We start from the raw sequence: 12,370 nt of genomic DNA, 5'->3' as shown, positions 1-12,370 counted from the left end.
GTGTGTGTATATAGGAAAGAGTGCTAGGATTTGGAAGTATAAACAACGATTACCTGGGAGAAAGGATTTGAAGTGGTCCTTATTTTTGCTTTAAACTTTCTTCATCTTTTCAATTTTGTAATGAACATTCTTGCTTTTGGTAATCAGTAAAAAAATACTTACTAAAAAAATAGAGAAAATTGCAACTATCTAAAAATGGGGAAGAGAGTCCTGTGATAGTAACTTTCTTGCCCCCATAGGTTTAGCAAACTTCACTTTGTATAAGTATGGGTTGTGTTCATAATTTTTATCAAAACTTCCTCAAAAATAGAGAACTAGGATGAGCCCCTGGGCCCTGCCTGATTTTATTTAGTACTCCTAAATGTAGCCAGCTATACATTAGACACGAGTAAATAAAAATTGTTCGCTAAATTACCTTCTCGAATCCCATTACATCATATTTACTGGGAATGAAAATCTCTATTCAGTTAGAAGTCAGGGAATCTCTTGGGAGAAACATCAGCTAAACACTTGCTATACATGTGACTCAAGAACAGAATTCCTCAAACTTTCTAAGGCAGTGGTCCCCAACCTTTTTGGCACCAGGGACTGGTTTCATGGAAGACAATGTTTTCATGGACCAGGGTGAGTGGGGGGGATGGTTTCAGAATGAAACTGTTCCACTTCAGATCATCAGGCATTAGATTTAGGAGCATGCAACCTAGATTCCTTGCATGCACAGTTCACAATAGGGTTCTGGCTCCTATGAAAATCTAGGGGTGGGGGTTCCTTACAGGCCACAGACCAGTACTGGTCCATGGCCCAGAGGTAGAGGCTTCCTGTTCTAAGACATCAAAACTACTTGAAGGTCTTGTCAAAAACACAAATTACTGGGCCCTGATCTCTGAGTTTCTGATTCAGTAGACCTGAGATGGGCTCCAAGAATGTGCATTTCTCTTTCTTTAAATTTTTTTTCTTTTTAGAGATGGGGTCTTGTTATGCTCCCCAAGCTAGTCTTGAGCTCCTCACTTCAAGAGATTCTCCCACCTTGGCCTCCCAAAGCACTGGCATTACAGGTGTGAGCCACTACACCTGGCTAGAATGTACATTTCCAACAAGTTTCCAGTTGATGCTGATGCTGCTGGCCCAGGGAGTACAACTTAAGAATCACTGTCCTAGACTAAATGGGAAATATCCCAAGTCTGGGGCTCTCAGAGTAGAAAGGAATATTGTGAACTCTTGCAAATTTATGGGGGGATTTCATTTGTTGCCTTCTGTTGTCACAAAAGAAGATAATAACTCCATCATTAAAAAGTTTCAGTATAGATCTAGGTGAGCAGCTAGATATAAGCAGTACTCATGTTAATTTTCTGGTTAGGAGACGAGGTTCTGGGCACCTGCAGCATGGTGGGGAGAATCCACTGGTAGCCGCTGAGAGAGAAGAGGTGGTTGAAGTGCACCGCGGTATTGATGACGGTGGCAGCGTACTGCCTGAGCAGGGCACTGTCTTCTGGGTGGAGGATCAGAGCCCCGTTAAAAACATTGAGGAAAAGCATGATTTCGTCTCCCCATGGAAACTCGCTCGGCATGCCCAGGAACATTTCCTCCAGGAGCTGGATCCACAAGCTTTTCTGAAGAGTGTCGAGGCCAAACAGTTCCTTTCCAGCTGTGAGAACATGAAACAGCAGAGACAGAATTAGCCCCACACCAATCCTGTCAGCCTGGGAGGTGATCAAACCCAAGGTGCTGCTGTTCTCCGTTTGTTCCAGCTCCAGGATGTGAAGATCTACTGCTGAAATGTTTTTCAGCACAATATTACCGGCCTTAATACAGCACTTCCTGTTTCTCCGTGGACTTTCATCATCACCTCTTAACTAACTGTGGGTAAGGCAGAGCAGGCATTGGCAGTGTTTTACTGCTAAATAAGCTGTCAGTTGGAGAAAAATAAATTATTTCAGCTAGAAAATGGCAGGGATGGGACTGCTGCTTGATCTTTTAATTAATGGTCAGAGGCTACAGCTCTATCTACTCCTGCTGAAGCTGAAGCTTTTTTTTTTTTTTTTTTTGGAGATGGAGTCTCACTCTGTCACCCAGTCTGGAGTGCAGTGGCGCAAATCTTGGCTCACTGTAACCTCCATCTCCTGGGTTCATGTGATTCTCATGCTTCAGATCCCTGAGTAGCTGGGATTACAGGTGCCTGCCACCATACCCAGCTAATTTATTTTTTTGTATTTTTAGTAGAGACAGGGTTTCGCCATGTTGGCCAGGCTAGTCTCGAACTCCTGACCACAAGTGATCTGCCCGCCTGGGCCTCCCAAAGGGCTGGGATTACAGGCATGAGTCATTTTGCCCAGCCTGTCTGAAGCGTCTGGATGAGGGCGATAAAGCACAGGGATGCTAATTTAATTGTCTCAAATTAATAGCCGAGTAACAGAGCAAGGCTCCAAAGTGGGTCTCTTTCTGTGTCTATGTCTCTTTCTCTCAATTGAGGCATTATTTAGAGTAAAATGCAGAGATTTTAAATGTGGAGTTCATTGAATTTTGACAAAAATATGCACTATGCACTCATGTAAGCAACATTCAATCAACATACAGACAATTTTCATCACCCTTCTGCCCCTTTCCAGGAAATTCATTTCCTCCAAATCCAGAGGCAACCACCATTCTGATTTCTATCATTCTAAATGAGTTTTGCCTCTTTTTGAACTTCACACAAATATCTGGTCCTTGTTTAGTCAAGTATTCTCCTACCCCAACAACACCATCCTACCCACGCTTCAACTGTTGATGATTAGCTTAGAGCAGTGGTTCTCAAAATAGGGTGCTTGGGATAGCAGCATCAGCATCACCTGAGAACTTATTAGAAATGCAAACTCTTGGGCCCCATCCTGAAACGCAGAGGTGGAGGGCGGGGCCCAAAAATCTGTGTTTCAACAAGTCCTCCAGGGGTCTCTTGTGCACACTCAGGTCTGAGAGCCACTGGTTTTACGGCACCCTCTGCTGATTCGGATGCTCTCCATTTGAGAACAAAACAAGTGCGTTAGAAAAAGCCCCAGAGAGGCAATGTTTCTTTGTTTGATACCTTGAGGATCACTGAAGAGTGAAAACTCAGCATCAATAGCACTTCGAGGGAATGAGGGCAGGCGGAGGAGGTCTTCCTGAAGCATGGAGACATGGGACTGTTTGTGGGCTGTGGGGATCTTCTGGGTTAGGGAGATGAGAAACAATACCCGCCCTACTTCTTCCAGCTTCCGGGTGAACACCTGGAAAAAATAAAAGCAGGAGCAGACAAAAAGGAGAATTAGAAACTCCAGATTTATAGACAGAAGAAACTGAAGGAAAAACCTTTAATGGCAAACTGGGTTGATAAAGTGGGAAAAGGGGAAAAGTGAAAAGAGGGAGACATGTGTTTTTTTTCCTTTATCAGAAGAAAGAGCAAACAATACTTAATTGCCTCTCACTTCCTTCTGCCTGCTTTACAGAAGGAAATGTAGGAAATGTTCCTTATGGAGTTTTAGGCTGGAGAGGAGCATAAGGCAAGCATTGTCAAGAATAGTTCAATATTAAATAGAGCCCATTTGTTTGGATGCTATAATATGGAAGACCTTCACTAACAGGGAGCCCGTCAGTCAGTTACAATTGCTTCTACCATTGCCACCAATGCCTTAAGCTGTTTCCTGAGAGTTCCGGGTTTGTCTTTTAAAAAAACAAAGACTGATGTGAGATCCAGGAAAAACCTATCTTGGGACAGAAGCTCATGGGTCCTTGATTGGTGCTCCGAGTTTAAAGGGCACCTTTGGTTCTCAGGTCCTTTTCTGTTGATGATTAGGAAGTTTATATGCAGTGAGTAGCTACTGAGGAAACTTCTGAGCTAGACTCATAGGCCTCCATATTATAATCTCCCTGAGGAACTTAGAAGTCTAAAGGCTCTAACTTGAAGTGTACATGACAGCAAGAACTCCATTTGATGGCATTCTTTGACAACTTGTTCTTAAACATGATGAACACACACACTCACACACACACACACACACACAGGGAGAGGGGGAGACAGAGAGAGAGAGACACTAGGGAAGCACCATTACTGATTAGGGTTTTAATTATCTTATCCTAAAATCATGGGCTGGGGTAATTTGGGGAGAATTGTTTTAGAAATTGTTTATATTTAAGATGTAACAGTTTTGCCCAACATCTCACACCTTGCAACACATTCAGTTATTTTCTTTCTTTTAAATAGAATGTAGGTAGTTAGTGGTAGCTATATTTTTAATTACTTAAGTGGTCTAATTCTATGCCATTCTCACTCATTTCATGAAGATGTTTTTGGATATTTTGATGCCAAATTATTATCCTTGATATGTACAGAAAATTGAAATGATCAAATATCCTGAAATTCTTTAAAGATTTTATTTAAACAACGAATGCAATAAATATGCAATATTAAAATTGTATCATTTTTAGAATTGTGTACTAAAGTTATATTTTGCATGCAGAATAGTGACTTTCCTTAAGCTCAAAGTCTGATTTGAGATTAGATGTGAATATTATTCTGTTCTTCAACCTTAAACCTAAGTACAGCTGCTAGACTATATCTCTTCCTGTTTCAAGATAAATTAATAACATGCCCAAGGTCAGATCCCCGGTCAGAGGCAGAACTGGGATGCAGTCCAAATCTTTGAACTTTAGTTTAATGCTTTTCTTTTTCAGGCATACTAGAGTGACCCCTTTTACTTTGTAGCCAGCTAGTGTAAACCACTGGGATAACTTACATAATTACATTATGTGTATTTCCAATCCAATTTTACAGAATGTGAAATGAAAATCTACATTTAGAAAATAATAGGTAAATAAATTAGAATATTTCTATTGTTTATACTCAATAATTCATCATTACACTACTCCAAGTGAGTGTTTCTTAACACCTTTAAGCAATGATCCAATTTGTAAATCTTATACTATTTGGGGGAACAATTTATTGAGTAAGGGCCAACTATGGTCTCCAGAGAGGGTCATAATGGAATCATAGAATCTCAAAGTTGGCAATATATGAACAGATATCTACTCCAACAACATGACAAAACCATGAAATAAAACTGACGTGGTCAGACACCTGTTTCTGAATGAGTTCCTGTCCCTTCTCCGGATGCATATGTACAAGGTTCAGCTGGGGAGACACCGACCTCCGGAAAGGATAAATATCTCGAACATAGGTCTGTGTGAATTACACAAAGAGAAAAAAAAAAGAGTTCAAAAGATTAAACATTTATTCTCATTTCTTCTTTACCCAAAGGTCTAAGTACTAGGATGCTATGCCAGGAAAAAAGCAGCTAAAGGTAGTGTACTAAACAACTCTTTGGAAGACCACTGTAAAGTGATGTCAGCAAGCATCCTGAGGCCCCTTCTGCTCATTTGATCAGGTCAGCATGGTCATGTTTAACATGGTAGAACAGAGATGCAAAACAGCATTCAAATTCCAAATAGACACACACAGGTATTATAAGGGCAACGTAATTTTTCATGTAATAATGATCAATAACTAAGTGTCTTATCTAGCTTATCTCATTTAACTATTACAACTGCTCTAGCATGGATACCATTATCATTACCTTCATTTTACACAAAAGAAAACCAAAGGGTAGAAAGGTGAAGTTGCCAGTCAAAAGCCCCACTGATAGTAAGATGGTGTGACCCAGGTGGTCATACTATTACCTTCTAAGAAGCGATGCCTCCCTGATTATGAGCCACCCTCAGGTAGGCATGATAAGTCTTTGGCACAACTCAACAGGGATGTCATTACTGGTGTCTTACCTTATTGTAGTGGATAAGGTTCCATCGTTTATCCATAAGAAAATAATGTGTTGACTGGGATTCTGGGATGTTAAAAAACTCCAGACACTCCTAGAACAATAGCAACAAATTTTACTAAATGTTTACCAGGAAGATATTATGTCCTAGGTAGTAAGCTGACAGATACAAATTTCGAAAAAACAAGGTAACCTCTTACGAGGATTATATATATATATTGATGTGTTACATAAATTGTATACATTAGATATGTGTGTGTCTTATATAAACTGTATACACTAGATATGTGTGTGTGTATATATGTATACACACACACACACACCATGGCTGCATATATACCCACACAGAGTTATCCAAAGAATGGTACCATAAAGACTGATAATGTGATATAAACCATCTGCTCTCATAGTGTCCAAGATATACGATTATAAATCAGACTGAGTGATGGACTGTGGAGGAACAGTGGCACCTACTGGCCTCAGCATCAGGAAGAAAACATGTTTAGAGAAACATTTAGGAATAATATAAACTATCATGCACTGTGCACATTATATAGTATATACTAGGTATAGATAACTTGTATAACCTGAACCAGTATCTCAGTACTGTTGAAAATGAAACTGAGACTAGAGAAGTCCTATCACTTGATTTAGGTCACACTGGTTGTGGTGAAGGCAGCGTTTGAATGTACTCTGTTTGCCTTCCTGCTATCCCACCATTCATCATGAGTATAGAAATGGAGTAGTTGTTGAAGTTGGGCCTTAGAAATTCTCTGGAGATGTCTGAGTGAAGCCAAAAGGAGCAGTAATGACCCTTTCCACTGAAATAAGATGCATGAGTTTGGAAAAGTTGATTTTTTTCCAGAGGTCTCTTCTACTTACATCTGGGCCCAGAACTGTGTTCCTGAAAATCAGATTACTGACAGTTTACTGACTAAAGTCAGTAGAAGTGGGGAAAATTATGGAAGGAAATAGCATAAGGGAATAATAGTGGGGCAGATTTTAGAAGAGTAAAGAAATGCATAAACATCCATTGAAGGATAGAAAAATGCCATTTTCTTCTAAAATGAATCTTCAATGAGGTGGCCATAGCATTGTCCTTAAAAAAATTATTTCTGTTAAAAGTCATTCCTACCTTCAACAGGGCTTCAAACTGAGTGTCTTCATGGACTGGTAACTGGGTTGGGATATCGCACTCATTCTGTCCATGAACTACCAAGGTTTTAGTACCTACGAAAGATAAAAAGAATAATAAACTGACTTTTGCTATAGGAAAATTTGTATTTCAAAGCATAAAGTATTAAAATATTAACAATAATCTGATGTTTTTACTGTTAATTACAATACTTAATTCATAGTTACATATATATTTATTTATTTATTTTTTATCTGGAAGTTTAATATTAATACATATATATTTTAAATATATTCACTTATTAAAAGTGATAGGTATGGAGTTCTCAATACTTTTTAAAAAGGTTTATTTTTAGTAGAGACAGGGTTTCGCCATGTTGCCCAGGCTGGTCTCAAACTCCTGACCTCAAGCAATTCACCCGCCTCAGCCTCCCAAAGTGCAGGGATTACAGGAGTGAACCACCACGCTCGGCCAAGTTCCCAATACTTCTACCTGTCTTTTACATGCATAATTGTATTTAAATCTCACAGCAACTCCATGATGTGGGCATTATGATTTTTATCTTACAAATGAGGAAAAAGAGAAATGGAATAACTTAAGAGAAATATTTATTTAGTGGAAGAGTTAGACTTCAAACCTCAAGCATTGCAACAAGTAATACATCCCTGTTTTCTAGATGAGGTGACCAGGCAATAAAGGTTAAGAAAATATAGACAGAGATATTAGCAAAACCAAAACAACTACTTGAAATGTAGCTTAAAGCTACATTTTCTGTATTCTTCTTGGCTGATTCAGACAATATTTATTCTACTTCATTCATTAAATTACAAATCTTTGTGAACATTATGATATACATTGACTTTTAGTGAGTTGTCTTTAAGTATGTTAAAAATAGGAGTTTCTTCGCTATAATAAAAACTGATTACTTTTTTTGGATAATCTACAGAACGTATACATACACAATTATCATTTATTGAATGCTTATCATAAGCCAGGTGTGGCAGCAAGTATTTCACATATCTCAACTCATTTATTCCTCACAATCGTGAAGTATGAATTATATCCCTATTTTATACACAAGGCAAGAAAGCTTTGAGAAATGATGTACTTCTTCACAGTTAATACTAGTTATGTGACTAATAAATGGCAGTGCTATGATTTAAACACAGGCTTCTTTGCTGCGAGAACCTGTGTTCTCATCTCTACATAATTCTGTCTTTCACTTTTATTCAATACATGTATCATCTCAAATTTTCTTAGTCACTGCACAAGGATAAAGGGATTGTCAAAATCTTTGTCTTAAGGCAAAACAAGCTATCTGAAGTGAAAAGGAACCGTATCTTGAGTTTACATCACGCTTCATGTTCTTTTGTAATGCTCCTTCTTCCTGCTTTCCCCTTTTCCAATTTTTCATAAAGCCCTTCTCTCATGGAGTTTACAAAGAACTGGAGTCCATGCCATACAAACAATATTATTCTCCTTGCACTGCCAAAAATTCACTCAAAAAAGCTTTCAGTTCAGCTGGCTCTCTGCGATAGACTTAAATAAATCTTCAACCTTGGCAGCCCTTCAAGGACTGATTCATGCGGATCTCAGTTTTGAGTCTCCCTTTTCAGCTGGCAACCGCTGACTTTTTAAAGGGTCTATTGTATTTCCTCTGATTATATTAAACAAAAATTCTTTGAAGCACTAATACTGCGGGCTAGGACTCTGAAAATTTTCTCATGAATGAACGAGCCTCTTAGTCTTTCAAAGGACTATTTATAATTTTTTTTTTTTAAGTTATGTTACTAAAAAGTACTAGTGGCTTACCTGGCATTGAAGCGGTCACCAGGAGCTTCACCTCGCACTGCTCCTTCTTCATTGTCTGCTTGAGATCCTTGAAGAAGAGGCCCTCCACGTAACCCACCACCTCCCACAGGAATGTCAGAGTGGCTGAAATGGCATCCATCCCCCACTCGCAGGGGGTCCGCACAAAGTACATGATTAATCCTACCTAGAAGTCAGGATAAGAAGAATTCACAAAGCCACAATAATCCTGAGCTCACATTCTCATTTCCTTAGCTTTTCTTGTTTTAAACTCGATCTTCTGTGCCTTCGTATTCTCCGTTCAAATGCTTCTGTAACACTTTCAACGTTACCAGGAGAGGGCATAACTGGAAAACTGACCACACAGGCTGCTGTACATTTTCATATATCCCTAAAATGGTGAATTCTTAAGAAAAAAGCAGACCATTCCCCCCGCTCCCCACCCAGGCATCATGTCACTTGGTAGCTAGGTACTTAGGCCATCCAAAATTCATCTGTATATGAAGTTTGCCCAAGCACTATTAGCAGCTTGGATTATGTCTAATAGTCTCAAAGCTAAGAGCACTCTGCTTGGCTAAGTAGGTGAACTTCAAAATTTTTGTGTGTCTTCTTTTTTTTGTTTTTAAATTTAGGGGTACATGTGCAGGTTTGTTACACAGGTAAATATGTCATGAGGTTTGTTGTGCACATTATTTTACCAGCTGGGTTGTTTGCATACCTTCTAATGTAATTTTGAAAAACTGTGTGCCCTTTTGCACTTTTTAAAGTTGACATCTAACATGTCTCATTCGAAATTTATTTTTTATTAATAGGAGGTAGAATATGTTCAGCATTCTATACATTGAAATAAGATGATGACTGACTATAATTGGAATAGTTGATGAAATAAGTTTCAATTATCTTATTCAATAACGTGCAAATATTCAGAAAGAAATAGTGTACTTTTTTTTCTTGTGTGTTTTAGCCACTGTTTCTTCAAAAATTTTGTAGTCCTGGAAAACTTTCTAGTTATGTTGAAAGAATCAGAGTTGCAAACCTAATTTGTTTTGGTGTTCTAAATGCTGGACACCCTAAGGAGGGCCAACTCTCACCCTTAATAGAAATTTATAAAACATAGGACCAGATAGAAAGTCCTATGGGTTAAAGTGCATTGATCAATCAGAAAAATCGATTTCTTAAAACTATTAATAACATAGAATACAGATTCTTTCTCCAACCTACATGCCTGTCAGTGCAGCCTGGCAAGCTCTGGGATGATGGGGTGGGTCTTCCTTGTGTGCGCTAGAATAATGGTTGAGATGGCAGATTTACTCAACAAGTGTTAGTGCGTATCTGTAAGTTGAGCATTTGGAGATTTACTTCTTTTAAAACTATCTGGGCATCAAGGTCTTTTAAAAATATTTTTGTTGCGGAGCTAAAGAATGGAGGAGAGCAATGGTCTGGGCAAGCATTTCTCCTATTCAGTGACCTGGGGGAAGAGGCAGGTACACGGACAAGCGAAAGAAACACTGAAAGCACTCTCGCCTCCAGTCCCTGTTTGGGCTCCTTCCATACCAACCTGGATGCAGTGTAAATTTTAGCAGGGCACACACTTAAACCGAGGGAGGCCCTAACATTTCGCTTTCCAAATCCACCTTTGGTTTTTGTATGGTGTAGACAGAACCCAGAAGTAGTGGATGTTTGGCTGGAAAGCTTTCCAGATAGAACGGCCATAGGCTGTTGTCACTGAGCGGGTTGCTGTAGCTGGTGGACTTCCTATGTTAGAGCCATATGGGACTCATGGCAAGAACTCAAGGGGTCTAAAGCACCCAAAGAAGCTGAGGGGAGGTTGAATCTCCCAGCAAACACTTCCAGGAGCAGACAGGCTTTGAGTGACAGTAGCCATGGACTTGAGTTTGTGCCCATCCAGCAACCAGTCAAAGAACATGGTCTCACAAACGAACGACTCAGATAAAATGCAAGGGGTAAGATGTGGAACGAAGGTCTTTATTCTACCCAACTCCACATAGCTATAGAGACAAAAGCAGTGGAAAGGAGGGAGAATTCCTAGAGACTATGCATTTTTATCCAAGAGAGACTGAAAACCACCAAAAAGTACTGTTTATGTTTTGGTACCGGTCTGAACTTAAATCTGGATTGGGCATTTATTCATTATTTTTTCCCTTGGCAACCAGCAAGTAGACACTCAGGGGGAAGATGACCAAATTAGTCTTAGACAAGAGAAAGGAATTACAAATGTTCTCTGCACATGGGGGTTGTGGTGTGAGTTAAATTTATCACCCTGCTAGGGATGCATATGCATATGGATAACTGAAGGAGTATGCACAGCACAGACACTAATTTGGCTATTGGTCTGCCTGGATTAAGGGGCAGTTTCAAGCAGTAGTCATCAGGTTTTAGTCCCCAAACTGCATATTCATTTGGTGTTTACAAAAAGAATGTGAAGAAATTGGTAAGTCTCAGAGGATCAGGAAAGAACTGCGAGGGCAGTTAAAACTGTCATATATAGCTGCCATGGAAAAATACATACACAGAAACTTTCCATCTAGGACAACAGTTGCATCTGTGTGTGTGTGTGTGTGTGTGTGTGTGTGTGTTTAAACACAGATAGGAAAAGAGGAAAAAATACTAAAAGAACACATGTTTTCACAACAGAAAACCAAAATAAAGAACAAACATAAGGAAGTTATATATTGCTAAAGGAAGACAGAGAGGAAACTGACATTTCTATTGACTGCCCTCCATATGCCAAAGAGTATGCCAGGCAGGGGCTTCCCTACACAGAAAGTATAGGGAAGCGTAGGTGAATTTAGTTGACCAGAATTCGCCTTTAGTGACATAATTAATGGAAATTTATTGAAAAAAAATCTCCTAAGACCTTTTCTTCATAATGCTGCTTCGTAATTGGAAATGAACATTTATAACTCACCAAATAGTTGAATAGGATGTGAGATGTCTGAGCAGGAAAGTCTCCAATATTCAAGAGAAGTTTGCGCAGCATGTACATTAACTCATCCTGAAAGAAGAACGGAATTTTTAATGTTTCCTTCAGCTGCCATGCTGTAGAAAATAAAATTAACTTCTTGAAAATTCGGGATTGGGGGAGGGATTTTTCTTACTTTTGCCCACATATTGATTTTAATTATGTTCAAGATTTTCATACAGTATAGGTGATACTTGTTAAGTAGTATTTAAACCATCTGGAACACCTTTCTCCTAGGAGCTAACACTTAAAAATCACTGAGCAGCAAACGACTTTGTTCTTTTTAAATTGACACTGTGTGTGTAGGTCACAGGCAAGTCACAGGAAAGTTGTATATTTAGTTAACTCTATTGGCCATGGTAGCCTGATATGATGGGAATGTGAGGAAGACCTATGTTGAAAAATCATTAAACAAACCAGGTTTTTGTGAACTTCCTAATTCTGCTTTCTAGATTTTGAGTCAAAGAGAAAAAGAGAGGTTACGAGAGAATAGATTGAAATGTCTGTAATTAACTTTACCTTTCAGAAACTAAACTTAACCTTCCAGTGAATATGACTATAGCATATAAATGAACAAATAATTTTTAATCATCGCTGTATTTTGCCATTGCTTGAAAAACTACTTTTATTTGGCATATTATTCTTACAGGGTGGTCTGAC

At 38.9% G+C, this 12,370-nt stretch overlaps 1 protein-coding gene across 2 annotated transcripts in view; it reads right to left on the bottom strand.

Moving 5' to 3' along the window:
- UNC80 (unc-80 homolog (C. elegans)) overlaps nucleotides 1-12,370 on the bottom strand; it is a 251,121-nt gene that overhangs the window by 56,761 nt on the left and 181,990 nt on the right. For both annotated transcript variants that reach the window (XM_011966529.1, XM_011966530.1), the window contains exons 37-43: nucleotides 11,657-11,743; nucleotides 8,731-8,914; nucleotides 6,919-7,013; nucleotides 5,788-5,877; nucleotides 5,090-5,191; nucleotides 3,062-3,242; nucleotides 1,377-1,645 (exon numbers count right to left, since the gene is read on the bottom strand). In XM_011966529.1, coding sequence (XP_011821919.1) covers nucleotides 1,377-1,645; nucleotides 3,062-3,242; nucleotides 5,090-5,191; nucleotides 5,788-5,877; nucleotides 6,919-7,013; nucleotides 8,731-8,914; nucleotides 11,657-11,743 — 1,008 coding nt within the window. The remainder of the gene's footprint in view (nucleotides 1-1,376; nucleotides 1,646-3,061; nucleotides 3,243-5,089; nucleotides 5,192-5,787; nucleotides 5,878-6,918; nucleotides 7,014-8,730; nucleotides 8,915-11,656; nucleotides 11,744-12,370) is intronic.

Source organism: Mandrillus leucophaeus, unplaced genomic scaffold, assembly GCF_000951045.1.
Source record: "Mandrillus leucophaeus isolate KB7577 unplaced genomic scaffold, Mleu.le_1.0 Scaffold763, whole genome shotgun sequence".
Classification (NCBI taxonomy): Eukaryota; Metazoa; Chordata; class Mammalia; order Primates; family Cercopithecidae; genus Mandrillus; species Mandrillus leucophaeus.
This window is presented reverse-complemented; position numbering and strand designations above follow the sequence as displayed.